The sequence below is a fragment of the Dermacentor albipictus genome, chromosome 3 (genome assembly GCF_038994185.2).
Source record: "Dermacentor albipictus isolate Rhodes 1998 colony chromosome 3, USDA_Dalb.pri_finalv2, whole genome shotgun sequence".
NCBI classification, from domain to species: Eukaryota; Metazoa; Arthropoda; class Arachnida; order Ixodida; family Ixodidae; genus Dermacentor; species Dermacentor albipictus.
This window is the reverse complement of record NC_091823.1, coordinates 50558483-50583370: the sequence shown is the minus strand read 5'-3', so window position 1 is coordinate 50583370 and position 24888 is coordinate 50558483. Positions and strand designations below refer to the sequence as shown.

The following is a 24888-nucleotide window of genomic DNA, read 5'->3' as shown; positions in this document are numbered from 1 at the left end:
CGGTTAACCACCCTACACTTTGGAAGGGAAAGGGGGAAGAGAAAGAGGAAAGCGGGATAGAGGGGAATACTGCGTGTCCACGCAGCAAAGCGCTTTCGATTTCCGAAGCATAGAATAAAGCACGGTTGCCTAATAATATACAACTACAACCTTAAGCAATTATGCTCTACTTAATAATAGTTGACTTTCGTGCAGTAATCTCATAGCATACATCCGAAATACGAAGATTTTACCGCCAGGCCTTGCCACTTACTGATTTTTGAGACTTTCTTTGCCAATTTAAAATTAAAATTCTTACTTAAATCGCGAACAACGAGCTGGATTCTAATCACTATAAATTATGCTCATTTCATTTCCATCAACGTCTCATAACACATTCTGGCCAGTTGTCAGTCCCTTTAAATCCGATATGAAAACCTGCCGGCGAATTTTTTCAACACAAATGTGCATGAGGAGTCATTAATCACTTTATCGCACGATGTCATGTAATTGTTCTACTTTATTACTGCATGCTATCGAGGCGTGTTCTCTAAGCTGGAACGCACCTCGTTAACATGCGTTCATTGATATAGCGCCGTGGCCGACTGTGTAGCATGCTAGAAGAGTTTAGACAGTGCCCGAGGATACAAAGATTTACTTACCTTGGACAGATCCCTGTAGTTGCTGGGGAGGCTGAGGTCCAGTTCTGGAGACTCGTAGTTGGTGAGCACCCACGGAAACACGGGATACTGGTTCAGGTCGTTGTAGGTGCGCCCTGCAGATGGCGGATGCACGCAGACTGCAGTTCGCGAAATCTCGTCGCAACAGAGAGCGCTTTAGTTACGGCATCGATCTATAGCCAACTTTGTGTGCTTAAAGAGTGGGTTGCTCCTTTTCGGCGAAAGCGCGTCAAGGAATCCGAAAATATGTCTGTTCAAAAGAGAAAGAGTGCTCGAATTCTGACGGTCCGAGGGGATTGGTGGGCCAGGTTTCACTTAAGCAAGCCGCATTTGTCCACTGCAAGTTATTAATGAAACCAACAGAAGCCGCTTGCCAAGACATTTGTGCCAGACATGGGAGCGACGTTTAGAATACTCAACGCTTAAATGTTTTGCTACCCTCTGCTTAACTCGTGTTACTGAAGAATGGAGAAAAGGATAGGAGAACGTAAATACATAGCTTATTTCTGCATTCTCGCGAAAGCTCGAGCGGATTAATCAAATAAGCGAAATAGGTTCACGATAGACTAAAGAAGTTGGTCCACATAGACTGACAAAAAACGACAAAAGGTGCCCGGTATTCGTCAAAAAAAGAAAAAGAAAACCATATAGCATAACTGCACACGCTCTTTGAATGCTCTCGCAAGCGCGTTCGGATGCAGCACACATTTCACTCGAGCACCAACGCTAAGATAGAACGGTTCACGTACCGGCGATGGTGTTTAGGAACATGAGGTACTCGAAGTTGCTAATCTCCCGCCTCTGCCACTTCTGGGTCATGTTGGACTGCTGGAAGATCTGCCGCGGAGACATGAGCGAGGCACGCCTGCAGCAGCGCCGGAGACCAACAGGCGGTCACCGTCAGCCACGTACACACGGGATATCAAAATACTATCCGAATACTACACGACATATGGTACTTTTTTATATATATATATATATATATATATATATATATATATATATATATATATATATATATATATATATATATATATATATATATATATATATAATGAAAGCACGAACAGCGATTGCACTGTGCGAGACGGCGAGTCATATCTCGACAAGACGATCCTTCTTGTGAAAATATCGTCCGCTTTTCTTCCCGTCGTTTCTATAAATGCGTATTTCCTTCGTATGTTTATTGTGCGATTACTTTTAATTTAATTGCGGAGAAAAGGGTATACTCAGTGTGTACTGTTTCTCAGCCCTTCCTTTCAGTTGACCGGCAAAAACAACTTTACGATGACAATAAGAGTTGCCCTATCTGTTTAATTACGAATTCGCTTTTTGTTTTTCTCACGTCACCTGTTAACTTGTTATTTCTATTGTCTAGAAGAGATACTGTGTTTCGTCTTGGATACATTACAGTTGTTTACCAGCAGATACGGGTTACGATGTGCAAATTATTGCAAGATTTTATCTATAGACGGTGCTTCTCAAAACGCCATCTAAGGAATTCCTTGAACGCAACAAAGATATATATTTGACAAGTATATTGAGTGCCCGGCCAAGAATGCTGCAGCGCAGCGCAGCATGGAAACGTACTGTTACAAACATTCTTATAGAAAATATCTTGTCGCTCAGTCGACTTATTGGTGCCTTTAACAGATATTCTGCTGAGATGCAGCAGACTATCATCTACTGATTTTTTGCAAGGGCGTGCTTCGTTTTAGCCCGAGTCCTTGCATCACTCGGGGTATCGAACGCAGCGCAAAGCCGGCCCACCTGGTCTGCGGAATGCCGTACTTGATGCCCACTCCGACGCACGGCAGCGCCTTGACGACTCGCTTCACCGTCTTCTGGCTGTCGAATGCGAACATTATGGAGGCTGCACAAAGAAAAGAGAGAAAGACGGGCTTCGTTAGAGCACATGCAGCTCTTTTCACGCACTGGTATTATGCACGTTCTCTCGGCGACAAGTACGACGACAAGCGCGACGAGAAACGCTTCACTCGCGCATGAAAGGGGTGCAATGCGGCCAAAACCATTAAACATGGCAAAGTTGTCTCAAAGGAATACTGACACAATAATTGCGAGTCTTTATTTATTGTTATTTTTTTCATTTTGCTTTAAATGAGAGTTCGGTAGCTCTAAACCTCAGAAAATGTACTGTTAAGCCTCACCACAGCGCCTTAAACAATTTAATATAATACGTTTCCTACAGTCAGTTTCGCTTTCGTTTCTACTAGATGGTGACGTCAAGACACAACGTGTCGTCACGTGGGAGCAGTGCACTGCGACGTTTTGACACACACTCTGGCTCGCTGACACGCACAGTCACACACACACAGCCCCTCGCAACGAATATAGCGGCGTATACAAGACCATCGAGCGAGCAGGAGCGAGTGCCAAGACGTCGAGACCCCCACGTGATCTCCTGCTCACACGTGACCTCACAGTGTGTCGTGACGTCACCACACAGTAGAAAGGAAAGCAAAACTGAATGTAAGCAAGCTATTATATTAAATTATTTACGGTGCCCTGAGGATTGTCCCTTTTTCTTTTTAGAATATAAAGGTTTAGGAAGTCCGTCACCCCCCCCCCCCCCAAAAAAAAAAAGAAAAGGCATAGTCGGAAATATCATTGTCAGTGCCTATTTAACTCTCTTAAACTTTACAATAGCGGTGCTGCTACCCAACGAACGTTCCACCTTGGTGCCATCAACAACACACGTTTCTAAGTTAAGCTCAAGTATTTATTTTCCTTCGCGGTATGCGTAAAGGAAATGAATTCGGGAGGAAGTTCGAAAGCATGAAATTTCGGGAAGGCCTCCTGTGAGATCTTGCAAAAGAAGGTATACAGTGAGCTGCTGAAATTGATGCAGGATAATAAATACTACATCCGCATATTGCAAATGAACGTTATGCGAGTAGAACGACAAACAGTTCAACGGGCTAATGCAGGAATATAAAAAGAGTAATTTAGTCCGTGTAGTGGACGATAAATACATAATCACCCACCATAATTCAGTAATCATAATCTTAGTAAATGAAAAAGTATAGAAACAATACAACACACATTACAGCAATAAGTGCCACAGGTCTCTTTCGTCAAACTTCATTAACGCCATAACGTACATGGTTACAGTTAGTGATATTGAGTTAGTGATATTCTCGAAAGCAGCTCTTCTCGAAAAAAAAAAAAAACATAAACCACGGCTCTTAACAGCCGGCTAAAATAGAGCCGTTCACAGGGTCATCCACTCGATGGCGAGCCGTCCGAATGCACACGATCACTTTAATTTAAACGGCATAGCGGTTTCACGAAGCCGTGCCAACACACTGTCTTTCTGAGGCATTATACAGAATGGCAAAAAACCTCATCTACACAAAGCGAATACGCAAGTGAAGCTTCTCAACGGCAAATGTTTCACCGGAGTTTAAGACGAAAGCGTGTACTAGACAATAATGTTACATTCAGTTAAATCGAATATGAGCCACAGTAATAGAAATTAGCACTTCGATTACACGTTTGATCTTCGTGATTTAAACCGATATCCGAACTCCGTGCCGGCCGTAAGTCTGATATGTGCGTATCATGAAATAACTACGATATCAAACTGCAGCTTACCGCAATAAGTACGCCGCACATTGTCGTGATGAAGTTTACAATAAATTTACAAATACACACACACACACACACACACACACACACACACACACACACACACACACACACACACACACACACACGCGCGCGCGCGCGCACGCACACACACACACACACGCACGCACGCACGCACACGCGCATGCGCATGAGCACACGCACACAAATACGCACGCACAATTCAGCATGGTTGTGGCATCGCGCCTCTGCCTCAGCGCTGGTATATCTGACGTCAATGACGTTAAATGTCCCGCCTTTTGGCTGTTTCAGCACAGAAATATAGACACTGGTTGACTCTGGTGTGGTTAGAATAGAATGAAGTATTTCTGTATTTCTACAAACCCGAGTAGGCGCTGTCACAACCCATGACGTCACGGCGCATTAATGCGAGAACTTCCTTGTGGCGTCGCCACCCGTATTTTGTTTCCGCGCCTTCGTTGGCTGACCATATATTTATGTCCTCCTCTCACGGTAAGAGTGGACGCTTTGCTAATGCTGGAGAGTAATTTACTAACACTGCTCAACACTTCTCTTTACTGCGTCCCCTTAAGTACGTGACAAGCAAAGCTTAGATTCGTACCAATGAGTAGATGTTCAACGTGTGTATGCCTTACATTCTAAGCAGCAGTGCGTTTTGCAAGACAATCACGTATACCATACTACAAATTTCCTTCACAGCCTTGTTAAAAGCTGCTGCTGTATACGAAAGCAGGGTCCTAACATTGCATTTTTTTATTTTGCGTTAGATTCCAGTTCTTTTTTATGCGTCTCGTCCAATGGCTGATCATATACAGAGATAACGGTGAAGCGGCGGTGTGCCCGTGCCAATAGCGAAGATACTGGATAAGCAAAAGTAAAAAAATTCAGGCACTCATCGATGTCGTTTGACATAAAATCAAAGCTGAGCCCTATACAAACTCGAAACTGGTCAGTAACGGCAACCAAATTGCAAACACCCGCCGGAGAAGTTCGTGCATCAAATCTATGGGTAATAGCAAACACCAACAAAACCATTGCTCAGCAAACATTTCCCGAGGGTCTGACACAACAAACACCTGTGGAAAGGCGAGCATGCGTGGACGGCAAATATGAAATTACGCGTCACCAAAAGAAGACAGTATAAACCATGCCATGGAGAAAGTACACGTGGTCTTCGGCACTGTATATCGCACTTTCTCAAACTTAAGCATCACTCAGAACGGAAACACCTCTGTCGCCAAGCGCCTGTTTTCACGAGGGAGTGACAGCAGCAGCAGCAGCAAAAGAAAAAAAAGAAAGGCTGCGCATGAAATTACGAGCATACCTCTTGCTCTGCAAGTGTGGGCTGTACGTCACCGTTCGAGTCGACGTCGCGGTGCACGCACTATTAAAAATATGACGTCGCGATGTTGATCCATGCGGTTTTAAGGTGCCAAGGCCAATGTTGACCAAAGATCGTCAAGAAATGGTATGATGTAATCGATGGTAAGGTCAACGACAAGGAGTACAGATGTGACGTGGGTGCATAGTGGCCTAAAAACATTCGCTGTAACGCGCGTAACAATATGTAAGTATTAAGATAATGACAAAGATCAGTGTAGTGTGCTATGACCATAAAATATATGTTACAAAGGATGATATGCCAAAATATGTCAATGCCAGTAGCGCTGCACCGCTTCACCAGTGCCCTTGAATACGACGGCCTGAAGGCACGTGCTCTGCAAAACGCTGACGTCGCTACAGCTACCCCTGGTGAAAGCATGCGCTACGAATGCCGATGGCGTCGCGAACAGGCTCGACAAAACGAGGGACAGCTTGTTACTGGATGCCGACGGCAGTTGGAGAGAGCAGCTCGAACGGCCACGCGAATGGCGCCGCGATAAGAGACGGTATGAGCGAGAAACTACAAAACCGTGGGCGACGGCAAGCATGTAACACATTAGTACCAAGATGACCATATCATATATTAAATAATTACGGACTGCTTCCGTGTTCAGTTTCTCTACATTAAAATTTTCCTCGTCCCGACTTCGGCATGGTCGACTACCTTATTTGCTTCGAATCTTAAGAACCGGTGCTCCCCCATTTTGATATCATCAACCATGGACATGAAAAACTAAATTTAAACAAAGTAAAGGGAAAGGGGGGGGGAGACGCTTAGGTTCGAGCAAATACGGTAATATATCGCGCACACAAAGAGCTCAAGGCATCGCCGAGCCACAGCGAGGAAGGCCGCCGTGATCCGCCGCCGCCGCCGAGAGGAGCCGGCACTATCGGCGTGAGGCCAGGGCACGGGCGTGACGCGTTGTGTAAACACTGCGCGGACGGGCGCCTCTCCTCGGAGCGATCATCACGCTCTCATCTTCGACGAGGGAGGCCTCCCTTCCTGCCGCGTTCTCTGTTGGGTGCCTCGACCCCCCCTTTTACGCCGTGACGGATAGAAAGCACGAAGAAAGCTCGTGCGCCCCCGCCCCCCAAGCCCCCCTCGAAGCACGCTCATTCCTGCACAAACACACAGCCTCACACACACCGCACACCCCTTCATTCCACCCATTCTCCTCCATCGGCCGCTGTGAGCGCATCTCGGAGCTCAAAGCGGCGGCTTGGCTGTCTGCGAAGAAAACAGCCGAGACTGTGCAGCGGATAGCGCGGTGTGCTTCGTGGATCTCGTTCACGCATCGTGAGACACCGCTGGATACCGTAGAAGCGCGCGAACGGAGGCAGTGAACAGCTGTCTACCGCTTCCGCACAATCCGGAAGGCCTTTTATCTACCACGGTGGCTTAACCGTGCTGCTCAAGCAGTTATAACAGAAATATTTTTTTCTTTCTCTTTTTGGTTAGAGACAAACTGCCATGGAACTCTATACTACCGAGTGTCCGAGAGAGAAACAAGCGGAGAAATCGACAAAGATTAAAGCCAAGAAAAAATGCGGAGCTGCACTGGGAATTTACACTGGCACACTCTTCCAGGCGCAGAAGCAGTAGCTGGCTCTTTCGACGGCCTCAACGTTCACATACAACTGAAAACACTACAGACGTTCGCCGCCTGCACTGCAATAGCGGCTAAATGTCTAAGCATTTAAGCAAGCAACAATGATGCTAGCTTTTCACTTTTCACTCTGGAGCAAGTGAAATGGAGCGACATACACAACAAAACCTGCATGTGAACATTCTCCATGGTGACTGCGATCGAAATTTTAATGCATGTCCCAGTTTCATTTCAGTGAGCAAGCAGTCAACAGTTTCAGCGAGCAAACAATTACGCTCACCTTCAGTAAATGTAAACGGGTACGAATGGGAAAGAAAAAAGACAAACGGGTGAAGGTCACTTCGTAACCCTACAGCCGAAGCGAAGAAGCTTACAATGGACAAAACATCAAAAGAAGGAACAGGTACCGGGCCAACAGGAAAGACAAACGAAAAAGCAACTTGAGAACAGCTTTTCCATACTCGTTCTTGACAATGGCCGCACGAACGAACGGGCGTAGTTGGGATGAACGTTGTCACCGTTCGACCGGCGTCAGGCTACAGCGGCAAAACGCAAAACACCGAGGAGGGACCGAGCACGAAGAGGGAGGGGGGGCCCGAACCGAGTCGCTGACGACGGGGGCGGCCGGCCAGTGCGCGAAATCACAGTGATTCGCCCCGTGATCAGAGGGACTCTGGCACGACCCGCGCAGGGGATCGCGAGTCTTGAAAGCGACGTGGGAGGCAGGAGCAGCGCGGATCGGCTGCGTGGACTGCCCGAAAATAAAAAAAAGGAAATGTTCCGTGTGCGCTGTTTCGCACGGTCTATGGCAAATCACACGCTCGGAGTCTGGCTCGGCAATGAATGTGGTTTCAAGAGAAGCCGCCATCTTGCGATAACGCGATACAGTGCAAGCTCGACTAACGCGTAAGCGTCTATGTGGCCAACCTGCTTGCCATATGCAACCACACCGCAAGAGTGTTCTCATTGAGCTCTTGAAGGACGCTTTTTTTTTTTCGTGAAGTGAACTTAGATAGGCTGGCGGCGGATCGTAAACCTAAAGGCTCGGATAACCTTCGCACTTCATCTCATTCATCTTCTCTATTTTCCTTAGTACACACCGGCTTCTCGCCACCACTCAACCGCATTCCACACTAATCGCTTTCGAATGACAGAGGGCTGAGCGAGTTTATTAGAATCCAGGGTTTAGAAAATGCTTTATAGACAATCTTTCCCATCGGCTTCGCCTACAAGCAGCGGTGTCATGCAAAGAAGCATCTTTGACGCGCCGCCCGATTTGCGCGCTGGTCTCGGCCGCGATTTCGTATATCGAAGCCTTCCACTCGACTCTATGCCACTCTTTCTTATCATCCACTGTTCATTCATTGATAACGATATTATCTCACCGGTAACGCGGGTGGAGCGTTGACCTGGCCACTGACGAAGAGCGAGAAGGAATGGCATGGGAGTAGGCATCGCTACAAAATCGCGGCCCCGGTATAACAGAACGATTCTACTTCAATGCCATTCCTTTTCGCACTTTATCAGTGGTTCAAGCGGCGCTTCGCGAACTTTATATCACTGGGATCGTTTGGCCGTGAACGGTGGATAATTAGAAAGGAATAGAATGGAGCGAAATGAATACTTACATTGTACCGGCCATGATTCAAGGAAGCGCACCACAAGCGGGCTGCATTTACACAATTAGTTCTGCGGGATGCAAAGCGTCTGTCCGGAAACGTTGTGCTCTATTCGGTGCCGCTCCAAAGCTGATAAACTCCTAAGCAGTCTACGCTGCACATCCGGCGCCCACATCCTGCATGTCTGACAAATATGTGCTGACACTCGGCAAAACAGGAATCTTCGAAATAAACTCGATGGCAGCAAACTTTCTGCCGAGAGTTTCTGTTCCCATTACCCTCCTCTAAAGGCTCTGCAAACTTACGCAGCCTGCTCTGAAGATGACAGTAACGGCGACGACAAGGATCTAAAAAAAAAAAAAAAGAGCGTGACGACTGAAGAGAGGAGCGTTTTTGGTTCCCCGCTTATCCAAACATTCGAGTGCTTCAGAATGTAAATACACCGCTACATTCGAAGCAGGAGGGCAGCCAACGTGGACTGGAGGCGAAACTGATCCTCGCGGTTAAAGGAGAAAAAAAAAAAAAAAGAAGAGAGACAGCGTCAGTGTCGCGGGCATTATGCGCCGTGACGGACTGCAGCCGGCAGACGCTGCGACATTCGCCCAACATGCTCTCGGAGAAAGAACGAACGACAAGAAAGCGACGTCACATTTGAGGGAGCAAGCCGAGGTCGGCGTGCGTTCCGCAGCAAGAAGCCAGGGCGAAGTGGATTAACGAGCGGCCGCTCTCGTCCCCAGACGCTCGCCGCCCCCAACCTCTCCAATCCGCCCAAGCCTTCACGGCAGAAGCAGAATGGTGCGTATGCGTACGGCGACTTCGGGCGCGAAATCGCAACAAGCGCGCGGCGGAAGAGGCAAAGAAAGCGTGAAAGACACCGCGGGCTGAGCGCAGCGCGGAAAACGCGCCACCCTTCCGGGATGTACCGAAGAGCCGCAACTTTAGGCAGCCAGCTATAGCTTCCTTTTCAAGCTACTCTCACGTAAACTGTTCCGCATAGCCGCACCGCACTCGACGCATTATATACCTTCGGAGCTTAGTCAAATTCGGTTATATTACCTCTTATTTCGCAAATTATGCTTGAAGCGAGTACCCGATACTTAGAATGTCATATTGCATTTAAAATTGTGCCTTCGAAAAAAGAAATCGACTTTTTGCACCGCCCGCCATCCCATGGAAACATCGGCAAAACTGTTATTTCCCTGCGATACTTATACCACATGTTCTTAAATTTCCTACACGACGTTCTTTTCATTTTTGTATCACTGCCTTACAGCGTGCAGCGCGAACGCTTCTCGCAACTGCGTCACGTGGAAGGGCGGACACATCACACGTGCGACTAAGAACTCGGCAAGTTCCACAAGGACAGATTTTCGATGACCGCTGGCATTTGTCGCCTGACTACACAGGCTGCAGGGAAAAGGCAGTCCCGTGTGCAGCAACTGCGCCGATGTGGAGACGCTCGGGCACCTCCTGCTTCCCTGTCCTGCTTTCAGTGTGGAGCGCACGGATTTAGTGTTCCTCATATCGGCGTTTGGGACTGCCTTGCGACACGCTGCTTTTTCCTGCAGCCCACTCGTCTATCGTCAAGAGCGCGCTTGCGGCACTAGTTGACTTTTGCAGTGTGACGCAACTAAGAGCGCGGCTCTGAGCCCCGCATTCGCTTACGTTTTTTTTTTGCCGCCTTCTTTTTTTCTCTCCATATTTTTCTCCCCACACCCCTTTCACCGTGCAGTGCTGTTGAGGTGTCCTCTTGTGACAGTCAGTTACGGCACTACACTTATCTCTTCCATTCTCTTTAAAAGTCACTTCACACACACACACTCGAGTATTACGCCGACACACATCGCTCGCTGTCCAGGCTTCCCTGCACGTCAACTCCGAACGCGGCCTTCCAGGTGACCACACTCGACGCCGTACTATACCCGCGTAAACACGGCACCCAAATCATCTGGGGAGTGCGGGCGAGAGGGTGCTGCGGCTTCTTGGGATGTCACAGTGTGGGAAGGTGCGTGGGGCGAAGCCTCAGGACGCCACCACTCCGCGCGGGTGTCTTTTTATAAACAACAGCGAGCCGCGACTAATTGCCGCGCCGTGGAAACCGCGATCCCAGCACGAGGCAGGAACTGCGGTGTTCTCGGCCGAGCGCGGGTGAGCACCATCCTCTTTCCGGTCCCATCGCTTACACGCGTGACCCCGGCCGCGCGAAGGTTCGGCCGAAAGATGGCGTGCACGTTACATTTGCCATAGCGCGTCCCTTAATATGTAGCATATCAGGGCCCACGAAGTGATAAAGGAGCTCTCTTCAAAACGGTGGCACCCTACCCGCATCAAATGCAGCGAATACCGCACTAAAACGGGGGACATCTCTCACGCTCAAGCAGCCGACGATACAGTCGTTAGCCGGGCCCAATTGTTGGCACGCGTTCGACTTTGTAGTCACCGGGGTCCGTATTCACAAGGCTTTTCGTTCGCAAGTGCTCTGACCCATTCACCGGCTGGCCGCCTTCGCTAATACTGTCTCCAGCATCGGGACTGGCTAGAAATTCCTCCTACGGTCAAATTATTTATAGCGTTCTGCGAATACGCCTTCGGATTTGCGAAAGCGGCCACGCTGTGTAATTTTGAAATCTGCTCAACTGGCATTCAAGTGCACAGTCAGAAACAACGCGACAGGTAAGGAAAAGTCGTCGTTATTGGTGACAGAACACGTAACCACAATCAGGGCGGATGTCTTTCTTTCTTTATTAAATTTTTTTCTTTTAAGATTGATTCCATTTACGCCGGCTTGCAATACAGGGTCCGTATTCACAAAAAGTTATTCTTAAACTAAAACTGCATATTTCAGCCAATTGCGATGTTGAACATAAATAATTATTAGTGAAGGCGGTCGTCCAATGGCTAAGGACTCTTAACAACAAAACGCTTTGTGAGTTCAGCCCCAGGGCCCGTATTCACAAAAAAGCTCTTACGCTAGAACCGTTCGTAAGAACATATTCCAGCTAATCCTTGTGCTGGACACATCATTAGCGAAGGTCACCGACCAATGGCAAAGAGCACTTGCGACCTAAAAGCCTAATTAATCCAGCCCCAGATTCGCACCTGGAGACGTCAGCTGTATTGCGGGAGGCACGGAAGGCTCACAAATGAAATCGGCAACGGTAAACTATATGCAGTACTGTCGCTTACGTGGATTATATGCGCCCGATTGAAGATATGCGCAGGTGTGAAACATAGCCACCCGACGGCATGCACTGGAGGCATTCGTGTACACCGTCACCGTCATTTTGTGGCCCCGGCCTTCACGCGTGGCATAATCAATAATTTTGCGCAAGGTATGTGGCAGCGACGCACGTATGCTTCGAGAACGGTCGAAGATGCACAGAGCTGCTCCGGATGCACGGAACTGGAAATATTGAACCACATACTCCAGGAAATTGAGGAAGCGCACTATATAGGCCGATTTGAAATGACGGCCATCTTTCGGGCTGAAATGAACTCAAAGTGACCGTCTGAGTGCGGCCAGCAGTTTGATACCTCGACCGCTAAATATGACAGCGTATCTAACTCATTCATCTAAGTCCTCTAACTCAGTCATCTAAGCTGGGCATATAGTCGTGGCGTGACTGCTGCTGTGGTAACTGACACTTCTCTTGCCTTCTTCATGCATTTGGCAATGTATACAGGAAAAATCCCCCCCCCCCCCGCCAAAAAAACAACAACAAGAAAGATAAGAAAGAAAGAAGAAAAGAGAAAGGGAGGAGCTGGTGCCATAGAAAAAAGAACATAGCTGGTGTCATAGAAAAAAATCCATCGAACTATAGGACTATATATGTTGCAGAAGCACTCTGTTGCCGACTACTTGGTACATAGTGAACAGTTTTTGTGACGCGTTGCTCAAAATGTGTAGAGAGAGAGATAATTTAATTGAAAGAAAGCAGAGAGGTCGGCCTGAGCTAAGGTGCTCTAGCCTGCTACTCCGCACAGGGGGAGGGGGAACGGGGACATAAAGATGTGAGGAGGGATGATGATGACAGAGCAAGAGGGATGCGCAAAGGTGAAAGCAAGTTCAACACTCTGATGATAAACATTCACAAATGTCATCCATGAAGCCGCAATCAGGTTTCGCATCAAGTCTGTGTAAGAAGGTACGAGAGAGATAGTACAGAACGCAATACACAATTATGTTCCTTATATTGTTATCGTACTTCGCCCAGTGCGCTAATTTTTTTTTCAGTGTGAACCAACTAGTCTGCGGCACAGTACAGCCATTGGAACATTTAGTGACACTTACACGTAAATTCGTAAATAGCCAGACCACCACGCATTCGCCTCATAGAGCCCGATATAGAGACCTCCTTCTGTATACTTATGTGAACATGTGTCTCTCCTTATAAAAGAAATAAACTGAACTGATATCGTGTCTCGGAACACTTTCCCCATATTTAAAGCAAGAGCGATTTTGGCGATTCAGTGCCTAAGAAACGAAGACTGAGGCACGATCGACGCGTATACGCAGAAACAACTGGTCGTGCACACCCATAAATCAACGCATCTCGCGAGTACGCGCCGTCGACGCAACTTCCCAGACGGAAGAGAGCGAACGCGTGCATCAAGTCGAAAGGCAAGGCCTCCTCTCAATCATATTCACGGAGGAGGAGGAGAAGGAGGGCGGCGCTAAACGACAGCAGCGCCGGGATCGCCGACTTCTGCCCCATCCACCTTTTTAAAGCTACAATGGCAAAGAAATGCAAAACGCGCGGAGAGTTGCGCCGCTGTCGTCGCGGGGCATTCCTTCCTCCCTGCCCCGTGTCGGGATACAGCGACCTCTCCTTCCTCTAAATCGCCGGCAAAAAGGAGCGAGGGCGCCCGCGCTTTTACCCCGCGCGTCTAAGTTACGGGGCACGGTCCGATTGGCGCCAGCTGTGGCGCTCAATGAGCCGAGCTCGGCACGACGCTCGGCGACAACGATGCGGCTATCGGGTTTCGGCGCGTTTCCGTCGGCCCGAGAAGACGAGCGCCGCGACAGAAAACGGCGGACGGAAGCTCCGCCGATGCCACGAAACGAGGCAGCCTTCGCCGACGCGAGTAATGGGGCTGAAAGGCCGCGTATAAGAGCGCGTGCGTTTGGCGAGCGTACTGCGCAGCAATGACTGCGTCACCTTCAGGTACTGCGTACGACAGCGTATACTGCGCCACCTTCAGGTGACGACGACCAAGCTATCCTATAAAGTGTGCTTCGGTTGAGGTGTCTAAAAAATGCTTGAAGATTGGTTGGGCGGGCGAGATATTCGAGTGATCTCACAATGCCGTAAATGTCTGCATTAGGACGTACAAAAATCCCCGAAATTCGTGACAAGAGAGCTAATTTACAGAGTACGCAATTGCGTAAGCCGCATTTTCTACCTTGTCTCAGAAAAAAAAAAAATCACGCTAGAACAAAGGCGTGCGTTGAAAAAATAAGCTCGGTTTCGATTAAGGATTCTGCCATATCGATTAAAGATTTCGTTGAAATAAATAAATATAAGGGACCGCCCTGTGACCGGTGCTTATCTGAACCCACCTAGCTGCTTCAGCCGAGTTGCTTTGCTCATGAAGCCAAAAAGCTTGAACTAACAGCAATACTTGCACGAATGAAGCGGTTTCAAAATGCATAGAAAGCACAGAGGCTTTTGAGGTTTGTTTGGATTAACAGAAATTCGAATCATCCGAGATCGGACTTCTTGCAAGTGGGCTTGGATGCCATTTCCAAAAATAAATAATACAAAGAACAAGGGGGGTAAACGTTTTAATATGCGTCTCTTTTGAGTGTGAAATGTCGTTTTATAACGAGTTGATGAGAACTCGAAATTATTGTTACAACTCGCAGCTTTCGCGTATTCCTCCGAATTTAAAGTCTCTACACCCGCGTTCTGTTAGGACAGAGTGCATTAACTGCATGCGAACGAGTTCTCCTATATATGACGCACTTTCAGTCTTTTGCCTGATGATACGCTGCGAAGAACGGGACGGTGGGATTATGAAAACCCGTAGCGGTAATATACGAACATGGCAACATTAATATTTTCGAAACGGCGCTGAGGCTTCGGTACGTCTTCTATAGCAGGGTGTCGTTTCATGCTGCTTTGGCGATTACTGGTTAGAGAAACCCGACGCAGCGTGACGAACAGCTAAGGAGCTCGGGAAAAAAAAAAAAGAAAGGGGTCACGGAAACAATACGTCCTACACTAGCTCGTTTCAAGAACTACCGAGTTTTCGATGCAAACATTTTCAATATTGCGTGCACGTGCTCTAAGATACATACTGCCTGCAAAAACTAACGCTAAGACTGAATAAACGGAAGGTTAATAAGAAGTACTATTTGTCAAGTAGATGCTGGGACAAGTAAAGAACTAACGTGGCAAATTCTGGCAATGACCACGTACGTCACATGACACATTCGACGCGTCCTGCTGACAAGCGACGACTGTCCAAACGACCTATATGGACCATGCAGCGCAGAGCGATATGGCAACGACAGGCGGCGGCAGCTTCTTTCGTATCCCCCTATTGCACATCCGTCAACGAGGCCTTCGACGGTGACGACAGGGAGTTGGTGCAGTATACGCAATCGCTTTGAAACGCGCCCTTAAGGTGCCCTTATAGTTAAAGAAGCAATACGTTCTACACAGCACGTGCAGCCAGCGTCACACTTAATAGGAACACTTAGCGAATATTCCAGTGAAATGCCACATTTCATTTCTCTTTTCTTTCCGTCTGTTCTTTTTTAGAAAAGTGGAGCACGTAAGATACTACAGACCGCCGAAAGCGGCGTAAAGAGAAGGAAGGAAAAGCGGGAGTGAGGGTTAGGGTAGGCAGGTATACCTCCTTTCCCACGCCCGCCAGTTAGCTGAACGTTTCGCGTGTAATAACATATTCCGGCCAGATGCTATGCAGCGGTGAGCGTTGCATATGACCGCTGCCCAACCGGCCATATAGTATCCACGAGCCTGCCGACCCAGTGCACACAACGACGACTTTCTCGCAGGCGAGCGAAGATGGTGGGACGGGGAGGCACCGCGTCTGGTGGGATATATATACGGCACCCCCAGGGAACGTTAGAAAGTGCGCTGCGGAGAAGCCCGGCATGACGCCGTCGCTTTTCAAAACGCCGCACGAAACCGCACCGGCGAAAAGTATGCGCGTTATGTGTGTTTGCCTTTCAGCGCGTCTTCTCTTTCGCTCTCGTCTTCCGTCGCGCCAGCACTTCGGGCGCGGAGACGTTAGGGCGCAGCAGAGAACGAGCGCGCGCGCGCGTCGCGACGACTGCCAAAGAACTGTCGCTCCGCCTCCGGTCCTCCTGCCCGCTCGCTCGCGGCTCGAAACGCTTTGCTCTCGAAAAGGCTGCAGGCAGCACGTGTGCTGCGCCTGCAGTCGTCGCACTAAATCGGTGCATCGCAGGGAAAGACGCAGCAGCCGCGGAGTATACGAAGGGAATTCAATGAAGTGTTCGTATGATTATAAGGTCCTTTTTTTTCCCAGATTCCAGCCATTTTCGATCAGCCTTGCGCGGTGACTGATACCGGGGAAAACGGCGTGCGACCAACGACAAAAGGCAATGACATCAGGAAATGACGAGGACCTATACCAAGAACGGTACAAGGAACAGAAATCGCAGGGCCGTACGTTCGCGCAGTTATCTGAGAACGGGTTGTAACCGGCGGGTATACGCCACGGGCGCCAGATCACTGGGCGTCGCGATTGCCCAGCGTATGCGGACGCCCGCGAATCAGAGACTGACCCCGCGCAATTAGCTCAAACATACGCTATGTAACAAGACGACAACGCATGCAGAGAAAGGTCCGCGGTAAGAGACCCAGTGCAACAAGGAGGACGACCGTGCAAGGAGCGAGATATATAGGAGACGGTAATGGGAGAACCACTTTACAAGGATGTGATCTAGGGACACAAAGTATATATGCCCCGCCGAGATGGTAACGAGATGGGAGTATACGCAGCAGGAATGGAGGTCGAAGACATAGAGTACACGCGTGTGTTACGAGGATGGAAACGGGGAGTACGCGTTACATGAATACGGATGTAAGGAGCACGCACCAACAACGGTTCCAGATACTGAAAACGCGGTAATCAGAACGGAAATTTCCTCTCTTCAGCAACGGAGAAGCATACTTTAAACATACTTAGAAACATACTTCATTTTCCCCAAACGTCACGACAATGCACGGTTTTAGCGAGAACGGATGATAAGCAGCGCGTTCCTTATTTATCTCCAGCGTGGCTCGTTATTCAACCCGACTTTTTACGCATTCAAGGCTCCCGCGTTCTTCCACTCCTCCTGCAAGGGCCGACGTTCTTAAAAAGGCGCAGCCGCCGCAGCCTTTCTCTCTCTCCGAGCGGGCCTGTTTACCCGCGCCTCTTTTGCGAGTGCCACAGCTGCGTAGGGTATAGTGGTGCACGCGCGACTCGTCTCTGCTGCCGCAGAGCCGAGAGACGAATAGTATAGTCGCGCGACTTTCGTAAACACCACGAGCGGGCAGCATCCGCCAACTCGGGGAGCTTGACTGATGGCCCCGCGCCGCGGTGCAGGCCGGCCCGGGTTCGGGCCGCGCGCGCCGGGGTTTTAACCAACCACTTAAGCGCTGGTTTACGACATGTGTATACTACACCACGAGCTGATAGACCCCCCCTCTCCTCTGTGCAATAACTAGGCAACGCGGAGCCCACGCAAGAGAGTTTCTATACAAGCGCCAGAAAGAACGTTTCCGAAAAAAAATTAACGGCGCGAAAGAATGCGCCCCTAAAGTAATAAATTAGACAGCCTTTCTAGGTCCTATAAACGAACTAAAAGGGCCGTCTATAGTGACCGTTTAGCGCCACGACACGTAAACGGGAACAAACCATTAATTTACCACGTGGTTAGCCGGCGTATATATATACACGGTTTTTGTTAAAGAGTTCGGAAACGACTGCGCGCGTGACCGGAACTGTTGTATAGTAGTGCACTATAGAAACTCTGTAAAACCTCTGTTGTTCTAAATCCTTACGAATATAGTGCGTTAACTGCCCAAAGCTTCAAATCACGAGGCCTGCGACGGAAGCCGCGGAACAGGGCACGGCAACAGAACTCGTGCACGCGGAGTGATTATAACAACACTGAGGAATACTGACCCTTGGTATAGCATGTCAGATTTTGGGATAGTATAATAAATGAGAACATGAGCAGAACTACCGTCCGCATCAAACTCGCGAACCGTGTGCTTCCTGTGCGTTGCCCGATCAAACACGAACATTGAATTTCCTTCGATCGGCTGGAAATTGATTTTGTAGCGGTACGCTATACAAGGACATGCAGTTACGAACAATATCGTGTGCTAGAGGTTAGACAAGAGTTATTGCCATTTGCGCGAAACCTTATGCCCGAACGCACATAGGCGACTGCGCCCCTGACTATAGGTCCTACAGTTAAAAATTCGGAGGAGGCTTAAGCTTCGCCTTTAAATGTGGAACGCGATAGCATTCAAACATCCCTGACTGCTTCTCACGCTCCCGGGCAATGCAGCTTATGTAACCGCAATGTTTACCGGGAAACGCTGGCGGCGAAATCTATGCACGAAGGCGAGCTTTTTAGTAGAAACACGGCCTCTTGCGTGGGCAGATTTTCTGTTATTGTTTCGCACTTTTGATATCTCAGTCTGAGAAGTTTAAAATAAAAGGTATGCGTTGTCGGTGTTTTGTTTCACATTTGCTTATGGGCTACCGTTCTCAAAATTCCGAGGAATAACTTTGTAAAGAACGTAAAAGAAAATGTATGAGCAACTTTAGAGCCATATATACATATATAGAACAGGCATGGTTCGGATTGATTTTTCGCGAAAAGACGGCCTACGCCGGACGCCGGATTTCCTGCGAGATGTGGCTCTTAACGCTATCGCCTTAGCAATTGCATTTTATTCTTTGTCACATATAAACGCAATCGTGAGATCATAGGAGCTAACTGTTATGCGACGCAATACGATGGCTAGGTGAAGTGCAACGCGTGCGGACAAGAGTGCTGGGAAAGGCCTTCACGGATCGCGCGTCGACATCGCGATACCCTGGCCGAGCGAAGCTTCTCTCCATTCTGTGGAGCGCAGTCACGTCGAATGACACGCCATGCCTGTTGTTCTCAGAGGCAAGGCCCGCCGTTCCGCATGCCCAGCACGCCGCAAACACAACTCTCACCACTGAAGAAGCACACACGCACTGCACCGCGTATACAGCAGGTCGCGGTGAGCTAGCGGTCAACGTTTTAGCTCCAAGCCTCGGCCAACGCGGCAGGGTCGCACATCGCGACGGCGGCCGCGTCTGTGTGTGCGCGACACGGTGACGCGACGACGCCCGGCGTGCGCCGTAAATCTCGCCGCTTCGCGCGGAGCTCGCATCTCCGGCGCCGCGACAGAAAGGCGCGCCCCTTAAATCAACGCCTATACAGCTGCACCCTCCCCCTGCCTCCCAACCCCTCCCCTCTGTACAACCCCCCACGTTCTTCCCAAAGGAACCGACCGCAACCTAAGTACGGGAGAGGGGTTCAGCTATGAAAGAGTATGTAGGCGATGGCGCGAGAAGATTGCCGGGTGCCCGCGTGGTGTCCTGGCTCCCTCCCACAGCCCTGCAACAATCGCGCGGATCGGGAGGCTGCAAACTGTACGTTACACTATTTTAGGAGCGATACAGCTGCCGCTGGAGCGACAGTGCTGCTATATCTTCTCTTTTTTCCCTACAGATGCATGCCTATAGCTTCATATAGTTGCGTGCCGAATTAAAAAAAAAAGGAAAGGAAAGAAAAGAAGAAAGCGTTCCAACCTTTCGGCCGCGAATTAAAATTGAAAGTGTGACTAAGTTTAATGCGGGTAAACTGGTGCCAAATAACTACAAGCCACCGGGCACGGTAGGGTTATGCCATTGCTTAGTGATTTATCCAGGAAAGTGCGACTTATTAAGGCATTCTCTATGCTCGCAACAATGCTTTAATAAACAAGAGATGAGTCCGACATAGGAGTAACAGCGCCGGTCTATAGGATCACCACTTTATTATACATTTCCACCCTGTATAGCACACACATAAACAATATAATGAGAAAATGCGACCGAGAAAAAAGGCGACTGAGGCTAGTCGTCCATCGCTGCACATTCTGTAGTCGCAGCAGTTGCAGCTTACACGGTCCTATATAAGGACCAGGCACGTACCCAGGGGGGGGGCCCGGGCGGGGCCCGGCCCCCCCCCCCAAATCAGATGGCATACCCTCCCCCTCCCCCCCCCCTCGCCACCCACGCCACCACTCCTCACACATTCCTAAAGCGCTGCCAGATCAATGTTGAGACTTGGCAGCTATTCATCGGTCAGCATTATGCTGCCTTTTTCACTCCTTTTGGATGGCGGTAGTTATCAGCATCTCTTGGGATGTGAAGGCCAGTTTTCTCATAGATTCGGCGCCCGCGAGATTAACTCGAGATGCGTTCATTTGTCACCATCCATTCAACTGTTACGCGCATAGCTGTTGCTTTTGTTAATTCAACCTTCTTTGTTTAGGCTCATCCTGGGACCACGAAAGGGATGCGGCTGTTAGCCAGCTGGTCTGTACTCTCGTGGAACAAGTTGCGGGCGGAGAAAACGCCAATTGCGATTAACTTTTCCTTTTGCTTCATTATTTCCTTGAATGACAGCTCGTCCCGACGCTGCCAGATGCCCGGAATCATATACAATATTACGTGATATGGGTTAGATAAGGCGGGAAATAAAATAATGTGAAACAGCGTCCATCACAAAAACCTGCAATAACCCTCAAACCCATAATCAAGATGACTGTCGCCCGTAACCTCGTCTGGTTTTTCACTAATTGTATAGCACTTTTCGTGCTAAATTGGCAACTGGAAACAAAAATCGCAAGGAGTTGAGAAATCAAGCGATCTACTAAGGGAGAGAGCCAAGGCAACAACCAAACTGCAAGGAAAAGCGAATTTAACAACAAATCTAACAAATATAACCGTTGCTTCATAAAATATTTATGGATCAACATATTTTTATTTAAATAGGAAGTAGAGAAAACGCCGTCGGAAGCGGAGAACAATTACGTGTTTTGAATGACGCTTCTACAGTTATCGGTCGAACCGCCTCACGTAGCCACTTCTCTATTGTGCTTATGTGGGTGTTTTTCTAACCTTTCGCGGTGGCCGCAGTACGTCTACAATCGCAGTATCCTGCGCTCTACGCGGTTGTATGGGACTGGCGGCCACACAGCGGTACGCAACTTCCCAAATAACTACACGAGTCGTTTTCGCACTTGGAGCAGTAAACGAGGAATCCAAAAGAACTGTGATTGTTCCGCAAATATATATTTCGCTGTAATTCTTGCAGAGCTAATACAAAAAAATGCTACTATAGTCGGAGACAACTTAAGTCTACAGTGAAGCCTCGCCCACGCCCTATTTACAACCAGCAGCCTTCACGAGGCTGCAAATAATCCGTACTTCAAACTTTTCCTGTTACCCAAATAAGGCGGTAACCACAAAAAAGTAAAATTATTAGCGCTTAATTTTACACGTTTTCCCTCGCCTATTACAGTGGAATGACGAAAGCCTAATTCTTTATTGAACTGAAATGCTTGCTTCGCTGCAACTATTTATTGTCAAGCTTCACTTCAGTTGGCAGTGAAGTTTCATGAGTAAACCGGCTCAGCAGTGAAAAGAACTGTACCGCAGACTTTTGAAGAGTGAAATATACTTAGACTCCGTACACTTTGTCCATGTCTGTTGCATACCTCATTGGTTCCGCCGATGGAAAAACTCTTCAAGAACAGCGGACGGTCCGGAGCTATCAAGCACGACGCCATCTTGATAAGGCCGCATGACGATGATTTTGTTTGCTTCTGTGATTAACTGGCGGAGTAATATTGCTACATGCGTGTGGTATTTGTTTGAACGAGGCGCGTGGGTGCCATCACTCCAGAAAAGAGGAGGAAGAACGAACTGGGCTCGCGCTGTGAATCTAACCGGTCAGCGCTGCAAGCGTTGTTGTAAATATATCCTATAAATAGTTTCTCGTCTTACTGACTCGTCTTTCGCGTAAGAATACCTACAGAGGTTCTACAGCTACCTTAATTCTACACAAGAAAAGCAGGGAGATACCTATAGAGAAAGGGGTCAGACAGGGAGACACAATTTCTCCAAAGCTATTCACTGCTTGCTTAGAAGAATTCAAGCTATTAAGCTGGGACGGCTTAGGAGTAAAGATCGACGGCGAATATCTCAGCAACTTTTGGTTTGCCGATGACGTTGTTCTATTCAACAACAATGCAGACGAGTTACAACAAATCATTGGAGACCTTAACAGAGAGAGTGTAAGAGTGGGGTTGAATATTAATATGCAGAAGATAAAGATAATGATAAATAGCCGGGCAAAGGAACAAGAGATCAGGATCACCAGTGGGCCTCTGGAGACTGTGAAGGAGCACGCTTACCTAGGTCAATTAATCACAGGGAACCCTGATTATGAGAAGGAAATTCACAGAAGAATAAAAATGGGTTGGATCGCATACGGCAGACATTGCCAGCTCCTGACTGGAAGCTTGCCATTATCACTGAAAAGTAAGATGTGCAATCAGTGCATTTTGCCAATGCGGACATATGGGGCAGAGAGTCGGAGACTGACAAAGATGTTTGAGAGCAAGGACCACGCAAAGAGCGATGGAACGAAGATGGCTAGGCATAACATTAAGATACAGAAAGACAGTTGTTTGGATCAGAGAGCAAACGGGTATAGACGATATTCTAATTGACATCAAGAAAAAAAAAATGGAGCTGGGCAGGTCATGTAATGCGCTGGTTAGATAACCGTGGACCATTAGGGTTGCAGAATGGGTACCAGGAGACGGAAAACGCAATCGAGGATGACAAAAGACTAGGTGGAGCGATGAAATTAGGAAATTCGCGGGCGCTATAGTCGGAATCGGTTGGCGCAGGACAGGGGTAATTGGAGATCGCAGGGAGAGGCCTTCGTTCTGCAGTGGACTTAAAACAGGCTGATGATGATGATGATGATGATGACGACGACGACGATGATGATGATGAAGGTGGTGCCCCCCCCCCCCCCGAAAAAAAATCCTGGGTACGTGCCTGATAAGGACCATATTAATTTCGGCGAATGGGCAGCGCGGCTACCAGCCGTGCCAAGCCGTATAAAAGCGTATCGTCATCAGATCACCGAGGCAGTTCGTTGAATTTTTTAGAAAGAGGCCGCCTGGAAGCGTTGAGCGACGATGGCTTCTCTCTACTGCCGCGAAATATAGTTTACTTCACAGCCGTGACCAATAAGTTACGGCGCCCACGGCAAAGTATTTCTCCGCCATACATTCTCGTCAGGCCATTCGTCAACACAAAGGCGGCACGATCAATTCTGAGGGTATACGTGCATCATGTGAGACTGCCAAGAACTAACCCCTTCTAAGTGTATACTGTCGCGACTTTGCGACATATATACCACATCTGAACTCCTAAACCCGAATCGTACGCTTAAGCGAGAGAGCCCGATTCTGACGTCATGTGTAGTCAAACGACAAAAACATGTCGACGTGCCACCATCTCGAACTTTGAAAAAGAAAATAATAATGAGGAAACTTTGCACGCGGAGTTTACAAGGAGGGTGAGCGCTTCAAGAAATTCACGCAGTGCATTCAGGTGCGAAAATTGCAGTGGTCATATATGTTGCGCAGCTTGCTCAGTGCGAAAATGTGCAAATACAAAAATATATAAGCATAAAGTGCTAGACACTCATTCCAGTTTTTCATAACGAGCCCACAAAACACAATCAGTGCCTATCAAATGGTGTGAAACTAATTTTGGATGTTCTAACTTCGTTTAAAAGTATTTCTAAGGGCAATTGAAATGTTTTTTTCTTCATGCATGCAAATAAATTCTAGCAACGAGGGGCTTGCATGTTCGCATAACATTCGACGATAACCAATAGACACTCATTCCAGTTTTTCATAACGAGCCCACAAAACACAATCAGTGCCTATCAAATGGTGTGAAACTAATTTTGGATGTTCTAACTTCGTTTAAAAGTATTTCTAAGGGCAATTGAAATGTTTTTTTCTTCATGCATGCAAATAAATTCTAGCAACGAGGGGCTTGCATGTTCGCATAACATTCGACGATAACCAATGAAGCAATGGTTTGTAAAAACTGTGGTGGGGAGAAGACAAGCGGACAACCGAAAGAATGACAGCTTGGGAAAAGCAAGACTTGCGAACCTTGTTTGCAAGTCTGGCCCTAACGTCATTACATGTATTTGTACTAAATGTGAAGTCCAAGAGCTTCTCAAGGTAGGAAAGAATAGTAATCGTGCGTGATTGGTGAATTCTCTTAGCCCCTACAAATTACACTTACCGTCTATATACGTCTCCAGCGGCCATGAGGAGGCAAACGTATACAGAAGAACGCCTCAAAGCTGACGCAAACACCGCTATCCAATTTGGCGCAAATTTGGCGCAATTTTTAGCTGCTCGCGTGGCGGTATGGTGACGTCAACTAGTATATGAACCATCAGGGCAAATCATAAGAGGGTATTCTCCTTTACATGCAATGATGTCAGGAGGAAGCGACCGTTACCGCTCATCGGCTTTGCGGAAACACGTGATATTTTCGGAGAACCCAAAGCAAATGTCACAATTCCGTATTTAACTAAACCAAGCTATATCTGTTTTCAAACCGAGAACGTTCGACCCATCGTCGAACTTGAACGTGTAATGCCTAGCCACATGTAGTAAGTAACGTATCCTACACAGCGCTTTGCTAAACATTCACGCTAACATATCGCGCCTCTATCATTAACGCGGCTGTTATGTCGTTTGCGCATCAGAGTTCTTACAAACGTCGATCATTTACGAACAGTGAGGCGTTTTTGTATATATAGGGAAACCGGTTCAAAGGTTTCACCGGAATTCTTCAGAAGGGATG

General features: G+C 48.1%; 1 protein-coding gene across 2 annotated transcripts in view; it reads right to left on the bottom strand.

Annotated features, from left to right (window-relative positions):
• rg (A kinase anchor protein rugose) overlaps positions 1-24888 on the bottom strand; it is a 342944-nt gene that overhangs the window by 33692 nt on the left and 284364 nt on the right. For both annotated transcript variants that reach the window (XM_065426861.2, XM_065426862.2), the window contains exons 39-41: positions 2430-2532; positions 1409-1524; positions 642-754 (exon numbers count right to left, since the gene is read on the bottom strand). In XM_065426861.2, coding sequence (XP_065282933.2) covers positions 642-754; positions 1409-1524; positions 2430-2532 — 332 coding nt within the window. The remainder of the gene's footprint in view (positions 1-641; positions 755-1408; positions 1525-2429; positions 2533-24888) is intronic.